The sequence below is a fragment of the Rutidosis leptorrhynchoides genome, chromosome 2, assembly GCF_046630445.1.
Source record: "Rutidosis leptorrhynchoides isolate AG116_Rl617_1_P2 chromosome 2, CSIRO_AGI_Rlap_v1, whole genome shotgun sequence".
NCBI lineage: Eukaryota > Viridiplantae > Streptophyta > Magnoliopsida > Asterales > Asteraceae > Rutidosis > Rutidosis leptorrhynchoides.
Window position 1 is genome coordinate 589,543,666 of NC_092334.1, and position 14,393 is coordinate 589,558,058.

A 14,393-nucleotide genomic window follows, 5' to 3' on the forward strand; every position below is an offset into this window, starting at 1 on the left:
ATAGAATGTAGTTTCCGATTACTTGTGTCTATTTCGTAAAACATTTATAAAAGCATCGCATGTATTCTCAGTCCCAAAAATATATAATTGCAAAAGCATTTAAAAAGGGAGCAAATGAAACTCACACGGAAGACTATTTAGCACCGATTTAACAAGGGTCAAGCGTTCACCAAATGAAATCGATCTAGCCCTCCAATCCGAAAGTCTCTTTTCAAACTTGTTTACGATCGATTTCCAAGATTCTTCCTTATTCATGTTACCACCAACCAGTAATTCAAGATAAGTAAACGGTGTAGTACCAATATTACAACCAAACAAACGAGTTCTCCAGTTCACTCCTATCTACCCCAATCCCAATAAGGTTACTTTTGTGAAAGTTAACCTTAAGACCCGACGTTAATTCAAAACATTTTAGAAGCTTCATAAGATTTCGAATATTCCTTTCACTCCAAGACCCAAGGAAGATTGTGTCGTCCGCGTATTGAAGATGTAAAATGGGAATTTTATCACGACCAATTTCCACCCCCGAGAAGCACCTATTTCTCACGGCTTTTTTCGTTAGCACATTCAACCCTTCCGCAGCAAAAAAAAAGGAAACGGGGAGAGTTGATCCCTTTGTCGTACCCCACGTTCTAATTTGAATTCACTTGTTGGTGATCCATTAACCAGGATTGAAATAGAAGCCGATTGAAAACATGACAATATCCATTTCCTCCATTTCTAATAAAGTTCAAAGCTACATATTATATCAGAACTATATACTTTAAAGGAAAAATCGTTAGGATTTGTTCCAGAGTTTGTTTATAAAAGAAAAGAAATGAAAAGAAAGTGGATGAAGAGGAAGGAAAGGCATCCTTCTAATTCCTTTCCTTCCCTTCGCTTCCCTTCCACAAAAGTACTCTGGAACGCCTAATCGTTTTATTTTTCCCTCACCTACTTTTTTTCTCCCCAAAAATAAACCGTGAACAGACACTTAGAGCGTCAACATCATAAGTTCACAAGCTTGACTTTGATCCCTTAATACTAAATTAATATAAAATTAATTTTAATAAGCGAATAGGAAAATAAACATGTTTTTCGTTAATAGTACTGCATTATTTTTTTAAGTAGCTAAACTTTATCTGTTTTGACTTTTAAGTAGCTCCATCAAAGTCAACTTAACTGAGGACACCAGAGAAGAACTTATAACTGGAAGGTTCGTTACAAACAAGAAAATGCTAGTGGAAGGAGGTAATAAAAATATGAAATCAAGTAGTTTTGATTTCTTTAACACTAATAAATTAAATTTCCTTTTTATAAATAAATATGTACCAAGAGTATCAAATTTGGGACTTTTAGCACTTAAGTAATAAACCCTAAACAACTGCTATTCAAAATGATCAAACTTTCGTTAATTCTCTTCTTTTTATGCATTTCACTTCCTTCATCAACTGAAATTGCATACAAGAATGAAGAAGATGACTACAAAACACAGCTTTTAAGCTCAGCAAAACAAGATAAAGATTGGTTAATTTCAATCAGAAGGCAAATTCATGAGTACCCTGAACTTCGTTTTCAAGAATTTAAAACCAGTGACCTTATTAGATATGAGCTTCAGAAGCTTAATATTTCTTACACATACCCAATTGCACATACTGGTTTTGTTGCTGAAATTGGTACTGGATCACCTCCTATTGTTGCTCTTAGAGCTGACATGGATGCCCTTCCTTTGCAGGTAAAAATTTTTAGGGCTAAAAAAACATCATAAAGTTTTCAACTTTAAATTCTTTTCTATGAAATGGTTATATGGTATGTATCAAAAGTGAAAGTTACCACCGAGCTTCTCTGGCTGAGTGGTACAATTCCTTAGTAGAGATCCGCCTGGTCACAGGTTTGATTCTCGAATGGGGCTGGTTTTCCCACATATTGTGCATAAACCCATTAGCCGTCATGTTGGTGGGGTCCTGTGTCCTTGTCCTATGGCGGGAGCAGTACACAATAAAATCGAGCGGGTTCACGTAAGTTGTCCTATGGCGGGAGCAGTACACAATAAAATCGAGCGGGTTCACGTAAGTGCGATGTTTCGAAAGTGGGTTTCCAGTGGGGGGTAATGGGAGGGGGACCAACCAAGCCGTTCTAAAAAAAATCAAAAGTGAAAGTTATTCCGTCAAAGTCAGATTTATTAGTTCGGATATATTTGGTCCAAATCGGTCTAAGTAAGTCAAATGCAGTCACAGTGGTCAATGTCCAACTAGTCCGACTAATCTCTTAATATTGTCGAGTGGTCCTTACAAGGTCCCCACCGACTAGTCCCGTGCTACTGTGATAGCGACTTCACTTCTTCTCAAGGAGTTAAGATACATACAATAGCACGTGTTGGGAAAGTAACACTTTGTTATAGTACTACAGCTGGATACATTATTAGTGATAAGGTTTGGGTTACTCGGGAGGACGAGTATTTTTACTCTAGTTTACGTGGCCTATCCGGATTAATACGTGACCGTTTCCAAACCCTTTTCTGGCCGCCACAAGATTTAAACTGGAGATCTCTTGCAAGGATCTTAGGGCCCCAACCTTGGACTCAAATCTTGTGGTGGTCAAGAAAGGGTTTGAAAACGGTCACGGATTAATCCAGATAGGCTGCATACACAAGAGTAAACACACTCGTTCTCCGAGATAACCCAAACAGGGAAAACTTCATCACTTATCACTTATGTAGTTGGATACATTCTGGTGTAATTTTATTTCCGAAGTTACTTTGAGATGTTTGAAAAGTTAACTACTTTTGGGGTGAAAATATAGGAGTTAGTTGAATGGGAACACAAGAGTAAAAGTGATGGTGTTATGCATGGATGTGGGCATGATGCTCATACATCTATGCTTCTTGGTGCTGCTAAGTTGCTTAATCAGAGAAAGGATAACCTCAAGGTATGTTTTTAAGTAAAAATTCACTATTGTTACTGAATCCGGTTTTTCGATTTGTGTTTCGAAACGGTAATCTGATGTTGCAATAGCCAGTTTTTAGTATTCTGATAAACATATTTTGTTTTTCATTAAGGGTACGGTTCGACTGATTTTCCAACCAGCTGAGGAGGGAGGTGCGGGTGCATCGTATATGATAAAACAAGGTGCACTAGGTGGTGCAGAGGCTATATTTGGAATGCATGTTGATTTTGGAATTCCAACAGGAACCATTGCAACCCTTCCTGGACCTATGTTGGCTGCCGTTTGCTTTTTTGTGGCTCGAATTGAAGGAAAAGGTGGTCATGCGGCTGAACCGCACAATAGTGTGGACCCTGTACTTGCTGCATCATCTACAATATTGGCTTTGCAACAACTGATCTCAAGAGAACTAGATCCCTTACAGAGTCAAGTATGTCTCACTATGATTTCTTGTTTTCATAAGCGAAAAGATATTTTAACACGTTAAATTGAATGATGTTAAACTTTAAAACTGTAATTAGTTAATATATTAAGCAAATACACCACAAGAAATAGTAAAAAGTACAGAATAATAAATGTAGGTATTGAACAGAATTAAAGCTATGTAGGTAAAGGATATAAAAACAAGTATATATTAAAACTGTGGGCTCTAGTTATTGAGTCGACAGCAAGCGTCGATTTATTGACGACTTGACTGACCCTTAGAGCCTAAAGTAAATTTCAGGCAGGATTTAAAACCCATGAAAATTTGATTTTACCATTTTCATGGCGTCTGAATTTTATTTATTTTTTAAAATTTTTTTCCCTACTTATTGGCCGGAGGTCCACTCGGAAGCAATCTCTCTATCCGTCGAATAGGGAGAGGGATGACTTTCTCTACTTTTGAGAGTGTTTCCACTTTGGGTGGAGAAATGACTTGTCTTTATTCTCGGATAGGGGAAGGATTGTCTACATCTCACCTCCCCCATACACCATCTATGTGTTATTGGGTTTTGTTGTTGGTGTTGTTGTATATATACAAACTTATATATAAAAGAACAATGTCTAATGTAACATCTATGTTTCATGAAATGTAAAATAAAATAGAGTCTAGCAGTCGTTGTATCTAAAAGTACAGGTGGCAGGATGGGTGGGTTTCACAAGTTTCGTTATGGGTCAACATGGTTAGGTTGAAAGGGGTCTTTTATTTGTGGAGTTGGTTGGTTTAACCTGCAAGCATTTTTAAAAAAATACTTTGTTAAGAATAACTAGCATGTTATTTGTAATTATAAACACACTTTTTTTTACACTAATGACCTAATTCTTCGAATTACAACCTAGGAGGTTTTATGCATTCCAGAAAAAACTTTGGGCACTTATAACCTGTTTGACCCGTACTCAGGCCGGTCCTACATTTTTAGTGCCCTGAGCGAGTCGGAAAAAAAGGCTTTTAATAGGTCGATTCAAGACTCTCAAGAATAATAGGTTAAGAAGAGTCTTTTGTGACAAACTTTTTCATTCATATCACTAGTGGACATAGGATTACATAATTATAGCAATTGGAAAGAAACAACTACGACTTCTATCAAACATGAAAACTAATATTCTAAGAAAGTAGTAGACTTGACACTTATGCATTCATCCCATTTATTTATCTAAGAATAATTCAACCACTTATAATAAACTACCACATCTATTCTTATAACGAGTAACATGCTAAAAAATAATATAAGAAAGTTAATATCAGAGTTAAAAGATGTACATCGTGTAAGTTTAAATTTATTAATATTAGATTAAAAAAACTTCAAACGTTGAATATGTCAAAGTTTTAGGATTTTTACCGAAATATATCCTGAAGTCCAAGTATATATGATATAATTTTAATACAAATGAGATACGTGTTCTTTAAAGAACATGTGTGAAATGCAGAGTGATTTTCCCTGAGAAAAAAACAAAGAGGAAACATTAGTTTTTAACCCACATCGGTAAAGTACAAATTAAAGGAATTATACTCTATAAATGCCAAAGCTCTTGGTAGTAATAGAATAAAAAAGAATTTGTACCTGACTCCTTAGGGCCTGATATATCTCCTCCCTTCTAAAAATATTGGGCCAGAGCAGTAGTAATGGATAATGGCCCCTTAAAATATTGGGCCCTGAGCGGGTGATCACGTTGATCCCTCTTCGGGCCGGGCCTGCCCGTACTCATTTTGGATATTCCTCAAGACTAAACATGATGGCACTTAATAATTATGGAGTGGTGAAGTTTGTTGCTCACCATCTTCAATTACTAACTAATAGAATAGAACAAGTAAGCAATAAGAAAATTTGGATATGTTACTGTACTTTATCAGATACTTGACGCCAAGTTGATTTCATGATGTATGACCTGTTTATAGTTATTTGTTTGGCGATGCTAATACTTGTTATTGTATGAAGGTGCTATCAGTGACTTATGTTAAGGGCGGAAGCGCGTTAAATGTTATTCCATCATATGTTGAAATAGGGGGAACCCTTAGGAGTCTTACCACTCAAGGATTGCAGCGTCTTCAGCAGAGGGTAAAAGAGGTATCTTCTATTCATTTATTCTATTTTCACTTCGTTTGCTTATCATTATAAAGCCTGTTGTAGTATGATGACCCTCTCTGCTGCTCTAAATAATAAAAGTAAATAAATAGATGAAAAAATATGACAACCCTTAGCAATGTTGTAAACGGCAGCCGTCTCGACCGACTAGTCGGTTTGTTGACTAGCCCGACCCGTTTCGTCCAAAGCGTCTAATTAGTCGAGCAACTGTAAAAAAATAAGATCAAAGTCAGTCAAAGTCGGTGTGAGTCGGTCAAAGTCAGTGTTGTTCAAAGTCGGGTCAAAATTAAAAATAAATTTTATACTCAGATATTTTGTGCCATATACATATGTTTGAAAATTTTACGTTTGAAATATTTATGTTTGATTTATGTGTGTAATATATATTACTAAAAGTCAATGTTAGTCAACATCCGGCTAGTCCCCGGACTCAACCCTGACTACTTAATATTCACGTATCCTAGACTGGGGTGTAAGACATCGCATATTCGCATCAGGTTGCTTGCATATAACATGGTCACGGATAGAAGAAAAAAAATAAAAAATATCATTGATAGAGCATAAAATAGAAATATAGAATAGAATATAGAATATTATATATAGGAAACTCTAATTTTTAATCAGGGATACATATATATCCTTAACATACTTAAGCGTCTCCCATTATTGTTAGCAAACCAATAGCGATTCATACAAGCTAAATCTTCTAATCGATAAATAGGCCAAAAGAAGTACTTTAATTTATTTAATTCATTTTTTTCTAGACCGACTAGTCGTGTCAAATTCCTGACCCATAGTTTGAACGCTAAACTCTCATTGTTATCATTATGATGGGAGATGATGACTTCTGTTTGGATAATCAGTTTCATACCATCTGCATGTGCAATAAAACTGATTATAAAAATTTAAAATGATAGGAACGTTCACTTATATTTAAGATAGAGTACGAAGAAAATGGTTGGATGACGTTTTAGAGGTCTGGTGTCTCGCCAAACTTGCCTAAATTTGAGCTGTAGGTTCTCTCCTAACAATCCATAATGGACCAAAATTCATTAGTAAATCAAGCATATTGGCATAGTATCTCCTGCTATACTTACATAAAAGACCCCTAGTTAAGAAACTACCAAATTTGCCATATTGGCTAAGGAAATTGAAGAGTTGCCACGTCTGAGGCCTAACAAAATATGATTATTATGAACCCCCTATAGTTTAATTGAATTTGTGACACTTTTATGTCCATTCACAAACCATCTTTAGTTCTTTACAATACTGTCTTGTTTGGTCATATTATCCATTGATTCCTTAAACATTCAGAATTTGCATAACACTAACAGCTTATGTCTATTTAAAGACTATTTTTACAGCCCATTTGTATAACAACTGCTGGTTCTCATTAATCATGTCATATTAACAATTAACATTTAAAATCTTCTTTCGTCCTATATTATAGATAAAAGAAAGTGATAATTATGTCATCTTTTTTTAAATGATGGGATTTCAACCTTTAGGCGAGTTTATAACTTTGAATTTCAACCATTGATTTAAAGGATGATGTCATAATTGTCTCTATGTTTTTACCATTGATTGATTTCGAGTTCAACCATTATCTTGAATTTCAACCATTAATTTGATGATTCAAATAAAAACTACTCTTATTCATTACTATTATATATTATATATCAATTAATAATAATTAAAATTAATTATTAATTATTACTACGGATCATTTATTCTGCGAAGTCGCGGGTTAAAACTAGTTAAATTAAAAAGACACAATCAAATGCCCCTCTAAACCACCTTAGGTTTCAAATTCTAGATTTCAATATAAGGGGACTGTGAAATCGCAACGCAAATTTGTTGAGAGACTTAATAGTAACTAGAAGAATTTTATCTCATTAATCTTAAATAAATTTATATTAACTTCATTTTTATCAGGTGGTTGAAGGACAGGCAGCTGTTCATAGATGTACAGGTTCAGTTGACATGAAAGACGATGAATTCCCAGCTTATCCAGCTACGATTAACGACAAGACCATGAATGATCATGTGGATCAAGTGGGTTCAATGTTGCTCGGTCCACAGGCAGTTAAAATTTCCGAAAAGGTGATGGCTGGTGAAGATTTTGCGTTCTATCAGCAAGTGATCCCTGGAGTCATGTTTGGAATCGGAATACGTAATGAAGACGTTGGTGCGGTTCACTCACCACACTCTCCTTATTTCTTTCTTGATGAAGATGTTCTTCCTATTGGTGCGGCGTTACACACCGCTATTGCAGAATTATATCTTAATCAGCATCAACCTTCTTTCACAGTTTAAAAAAGGTACAACATACTTTTAATGGTTAATTGCATAAAAAGGTAACTAGTGAGGTCCATTTTGTATTTCGTATAGCCAATTTTGTTTTCATTTTTCGTACGTAAAAACCCTCTAAACGTCAATATTATTAACTTAACCCGGCAGGATTTCTAATGTGGTGGATGATGCGTGGTTACTTGTGGCAATGTTTACTTTGTTTTCGTACGTGTAATAAATCGTGTCCTTTGGAAAGTTTGAGTTTAAAACAAAGTTGGTTACCTGAATTAGAAATTATGCCAAAATTGGTTACATGTTTATGCAATTAACCATACTTTCAATTGTGACATGTAATAAAAAATAATTTATCCTTTGTTAGTGTGTTAGGCATGTTTTCACCCAGTTTGTGGAACCGTTTGGTTTAGGTCCGTAGATTTGGCACTTGTTTGGCTAGGTTTGAATTTTCTTTTGCAACAGTTGTACTTATTGATCTTCGGATCCATTTAATGTTATTACGTTTTTTTCGCAAAACAATGATTTACGTTTAAAAAACACTCACTTTTCTATGTATTGTGACGATGTAAATGTATATATTTAGCAAAAGTACTTGTATAAAGATAAAAGATGGTTTTACAATTTCTACATATGTAAATGTATATAGAAACTTTTTTTGATGACCATACCATTGTAGCTTTACAATCTGGCAGGTGCTATTTGGCAAAGTTTATGTGGTGGTTCAATTAATGTTTCTATTTTCTCATTTTGTTAATTATGATTTTTATAATTATATACTTTGATTATTGCTTTATTATGTCTTCTTGATGATTTGTTAGCTTTCTTGACTCAAAACCAAACAACCATAAGTAGTTAGTTGATCATGTTAACCTTAAAAACTGTACACTTGGACCCATATACATTAGCCAAAAAGTTTAGTGTATGGTGGTTGGGTCAAGTTTGATTGCTTAACAACTAAACAAAGCAATAATGCCTACATACATTACGCTAATACTAACCTCTTATTCCAATTTTATGGCCCCCACACTAATCTCACACACAATCTTTATAATCAACATTATTAACAAGAATATTCTCACTAGAAAGTATAGAAGTTACACTAAATAATTTAATCATATTTGTATATTTTTCAGTTTAGTAGTTTTTACAGTTTATAAAGTATGAAAGCTAGGTTAGAAAATTACAAATAAAACTTGTATGAGAGGAAACCTTATGGGCCCATGCTGACTCATGTCCACATGTTTAAATGTTTCTATATTTGGTACTTGATCTGGCCCTTTTAAGCCCAAATAAACTTTACTTGCTCTTATAGACTAAGTTACATAATTAGTTATATAGATCCAAATGCAATGTCTATGTGTTTAACATTCATCCCCACGTAACAAAGTTGAAATTTTGATGCAGAGCCTCATCTTTTATCACTATTTTGGTCATGTAGAGATTCAATCAAGTTAGTTACATGAATGAAAAAAACCAAAAAACAAAGAATAGATGCATGACAGGTTAGGTAATTACAAAATGAAAAAGCTTAAAAAGAAATATTGAATATTGAGGCATGTGATACCAAGTTTCTAGTACGCAGATCTTTACACGTAAACTTTTATTCCTTTTTGCATACTCCCAAAACTCAAACTAAAGTTTTTAACTTTTGCCTGACTAATCTATTCATATATACATCAACCATCGGTTTTTCAGAATGGTTCGACTAGCTTCGTGGTCATACCGAGCTTTTTTGATCATAAACAGTTACAAAGTTTGTCGTTTTTTGAGCGGTATACGTAAAGAATAGAAGACAAGACTCTTCAGGAACCACTAACTAACACAAAATCTGAAAAAAGCTTCAAGAATGATAAAATCTATCATGATTCTAATGTACATTGTTCAGAGTTGTCTAGAGATAGGAGCATGACATGTTGAATAACGGGTCAAAATCACATACATTCATTTGGTTAATTATGTTAATCAATATTTTTTTAACATAATTAGTAAGTACGTTAATCATAGTTACAATAATAATCCAAATCTTTTAATAAGACAGTTTTGGTACAATCGTAAATGATTTTTAACCCATTTGACCCGTTTTTTTTTAAAAAAAAATGTGTAGATCAGCAAAACACCAAAACGTGGTTCGTATGAGAACCCACCAAAGTACTCTAAAACCAGCTTGTGATAGAGAGATTCCCCTAAGCTTATATGCATACATTTCATTCTATCAGTTTCCGATGTGGTATTATTTGCATTTCATAACCGATTATCTCCAACAATCACCCCTTAATCGGTTAATCCATGCTGCTTGACGAACATCAGTGATCATCCTTGCTCTTACTACTTGCTACTTCTTTCTACATGCTACTTGTTTAATGCTATCGATCACCGAATATCACCATCTTGCATCCCGTTTGCGGCTCTGATACCACGTGTAGGATCGTTTCAGGTCCACCAACATTTATAACATATAAGTTCATGAGTTCCACAGTACTCAAAATCCAATTGGTGATAGAGAGAGGTTTGTCTAAGTTTATATGCATACATTTCTTTATATCAGTTTCTGACGTGGAACTATTTTGCATTTCCTTAAAGAGTCCAAGAATGAAAAAGATGGGTGATTTTGGGTCATGAACTTTTGGGTTGGGTCAAAATAAAAAAAAAAAGTTCAAAATTCAAACTTAAAAATTTCAAATCCAAGGGTCCGGTGCCCCTGGCCCGCTCTACCACTCTAATTTCGCCCATGCATGTGTGATGGGAACGAGACTAGACCCGCGTACTGTGGTAAGAGGTGCAAATTATTGACACAAATGAGGCTTGAACTCACGCTGATCACATTTACCCTTCCACATAATGGGTCTGGACTTCTAAGATAACACTTAGTATTCACGCCAAAATACGTTGGTAGCCATTTGACCCGTTTTAGTATTACTAATTAAATTAATTTGATATTACTCTTTGACCTGTTTAAGATAAAACACGTCCAGATAGACCTGTGATTAACTAACACTTAAGAAAATACCAAGCCTTAAAGTAAACCTTGTGCGCTGATCATAATTCAGTTAGTATTCCCAATAAACTAGTGTACCCTGAATCTTTGGAATTCCGTTTGGTTAAGTTTTGTGGCCATGGATCCAAACCCAAAAAGATGATATTATTTTTATATAAAAAATAGAAGTTAGTGGCTCTGCATGTGCTCTGCCATGTCAATGTTTTGCCTTTATAGGATAATAACTCACCGTCCATCCTTAAGATTCTCAATATTATTTTCTTATATATTTCAACTCTTTTATTTTCTAACTCTCATTCCCTTATACTCTCTCTTTATATTTCTCTCTTGTTACACCAACTTCCCTTCTCTTTATTTTAATTATTCACAATGGGTGAAGAACAGAAAGTGGTAACTATTACTAATTTAGAATTAACTTTTTGTTTTAGTCATATTTATTGGATGGGACAGTGTGTGTGTGAGTGTGTGATCTTTGATGTTTAATGTGGTTTTTGTTTAGTCCTTTTTAAAAATTGTCTTATTATTTATTTATTTTTTTTATAGGAAGAACCAAAAGCAGAGGAAGTTATACCAGAAGAAGAAAAGACAGAAAATGGTGAAGAGAAACCTCCTGTTGAAGAGAAAAAAGAAGAACCACAACCACCACCACCACCACCACCTCCATTTGTTTTGTTTATAGATTTGCATTGTGTTGGTTGTGCCAAAAAAATTGAGAAATCACTTATGAGAATTCCAGGTATATATATATTAATCTATATATTCACTTTTTTCTAGTTCAATGTGATCATGATAATGATAAAAATATAGAGTACTTATAAGTAAATATGATACATACATTGTAATTGATAGTAAGAAAATAAAGCATCTTATAATTAGTTGTTAACAAAAAGTATATAATATTATAATATATACATTGTCATATCATTTGATGAGTTGTGTGATATTTTCATAGGGGTTGTAGGAGTGGACTTTGATATGGGAAAGAACCAAGTGACAATAAAAGGAGTGGTGGAACCACAAGCAGTTTGTGACAAAATAACAAAGAAAACAAAAAGAGTTGCTAAAGTTTTGTCACCTCTTCCTGCTGCTGAAGGAGAACCCATCCCTCAAATTGTCACCTCCGATGTTCCTGGAGTTATTACGGTCGAGTTAAACGTTAATATGCACTGTGAAGCCTGTGCTCTACAACTCAAACGCAAAATCCTTCGAATGAAAGGTATACAATACATATACATCCAATCTCACTATGATTTACACAAGTTTTCAACACTTTTGAAAGAACTGTGTCATTTTCTATCAAATTGTAAATGACGATTACAGTTTTACACTAAGGGGTGGATCTATTGTAGAGCAACTGCGTCAGCCGCCCCAAACGAATGATCATTTCTATATTTATTTGTTAAAGTTCGACATCTTAATCTCTCAAATTGTTTTTTTTTTTCTTTCCATTTTTTAACATTTTATCCTCGGCGAAAAAAATGACACTGTTCAAAAGTACACAGAAAATGATGCGTACTGATAACAGTAAAAGTCACAAAATATTTTACACTTAAATACAAAAGGAGGCAAATTATGTGATCTCTAATAATGTAATTATTTATTATTTATCTTTCTTGCATGTTTATAGGTATGGACATATTATGCATCACTATAAGCATCATAACTCTAGTGACATTTTTATAGTAATATTATTTTACTACGGAGTAATATATATTATATGGGGATGATTCTCACACACACTTTTTTGATTCTCACACACCAATTTAAAGAAATGGAGTATTATTAGAGGAGTAAAAGGTTAAAATAGGTGTGTGAGGATCAAAAAAGGGTGTATTAGAATCATCTCCCATATTATATATATATATATATATATATATTATTTTATACATTATATTTGTAATTGTAATTATGAATACACACATACATACATACATCTTTTCTATAAAAAAGAAGGAAAAATACATCATTTACAAGTTTACAAGTGTGAACATTTAATAAATAATGTGGAATGTATATGTACAATTTGTAGGGGTAAGAACAGTGGAAACAGAAGTAAATGCAAGTAAAGTTATAGTAACAGGAAGTATGGATGGCGAGAAGCTCGTAGAGTACGTGTATAGGCGTACAAAAAAGCAGGCCAAGATTGTGCCACAGCCCGAGCCTGAACCAGCACCAGCACCGGAACCGGAATCGGCCGAGAAGCCCAAAGAAGAAGAGGCAAAACCCGAAGAGAAGCCCGCAGAAGAACCAAAACCCGAAGAGAAATCAGCAGCCGCGGAAGAAGAGAAGAAAGAAGGCGAAAGTGATGAAGTGGCAAAAGAGGAAGTAAGGAAGGAAGTTGGAGTAGAAAGAATGGAGTTGATGGAGATGCAAAGAATGATGTATTATCATCAGTATCCACCTTTGTATGTTATGGAAAGAATCCCACCACCTCAATTGTTCTCTGATGAGAATCCAAATGCATGCTCTATTTCTTGAAACTAAAATAATAATTTGAAATTGAAATATATATTCAATCACAAATATTTTAGAATGTGATTGAATTACTATTGTAATGTAATGTAATGGTAATTAATTAATAAAGAATCAATCAATCATTAATTATGATATTATATGATTAATTACTGATTATTCCTTATGTTTTAATTCTGTAATTACTGATTATTCCATTAATTATGATATTATATGATTAATTATTACATAATTATATATGGAGTATTATGTTTTTAATTCTACCGGGTACTAATGTGAGTGATCATTGATTATTTTAATATTAAAAAACTTGTTGAATCTTCTTTTAAGGAAAGTTACAATTGTGTGATCTTTCATCAAAAAATTAAAAAAATGGCCTTTATATCACTATGATTATTAATCATTCATTGAGATGATGTTATAATTGTCTCCATTTTTCATATCAACCATTGATCATTAATTGATTTGAAATCTAACAATTAATTTGATTTTCAATTATTAATTTGTAACAAATTCAATTATCTCTATTTCTTTCTAATTTAATCCATTTAATTTATCTAATTTAATCTAATCTAATATATCTAATCTAACTATATAAAAAAAGAAATTAGTAATTAGGTAAACGTATTCAACGACAACCGTTATATTATCATTTTAAATCATACTCGTATTTTTTTATCATTAATTTGGGTAATGATGTAATATTGTCTATCTCATATTTTTAACTATTGATTTGAATATTACCATTGCTTAAAATTTCATTCAAAACATCATTAACAAGTTACACAACTGATGGTCTGAGTATGATTGCATCCAACATTGAAAATTCTATTATGTTAGATTCTTATACTAGTACCATCACATGTGTGTTGAGGCATGAAGTTGGCCAAACTAAGCTCGTGTAATGATCAAAATAATGGCAGAACATGAGCTGAAGTCGCAGGGTAGCAACTCTTGGAATTTATGGTTAACGAAGCATGGTAGATACGGTTAAGATAGAGTATAAATGGAAACCTTCACGTTACTCGGGAAGTAATTTTTTTGATCACCAACATGAACTAAGTACAATGCATATTACTCGAGTGGTCACAATAATAATGGATAGTTATGGTTTTCAAATAGTTAAACTAAAG

General features: G+C 33.6%; 2 protein-coding genes across 2 annotated transcripts; both read left to right on the forward strand.

Annotated features, from left to right (window-relative positions):
- The first annotated feature begins 1,079 nt into the window (after positions 1-1,079).
- LOC139893316 (IAA-amino acid hydrolase ILR1-like 5) lies at positions 1,080-8,314 on the forward strand. Its single transcript, XM_071876472.1, has 6 exons — positions 1,080-1,714; positions 2,782-2,907; positions 3,038-3,352; positions 5,340-5,468; positions 7,422-7,807; positions 7,947-8,314. The coding sequence occupies exons 1-5, from the start codon at positions 1,376-1,378 to the stop codon at positions 7,800-7,802; spliced, it is 1,290 nt and encodes a 429-aa protein (XP_071732573.1). The 5' UTR covers positions 1,080-1,375; the 3' UTR covers positions 7,803-7,807; positions 7,947-8,314.
- Positions 8,315-10,969: 2,655 nt separating this feature from the next.
- Positions 10,970-13,266, forward strand: LOC139893317 (heavy metal-associated isoprenylated plant protein 9). The gene is given in 5 exon segments (XM_071876473.1): positions 10,970-11,038; positions 11,041-11,178; positions 11,332-11,524; positions 11,741-12,004; positions 12,818-13,266. Coding segments are annotated over 5 exon segments (1,113 nt in total).
- Positions 13,267-14,393: the final 1,127 nt, after the last annotated feature.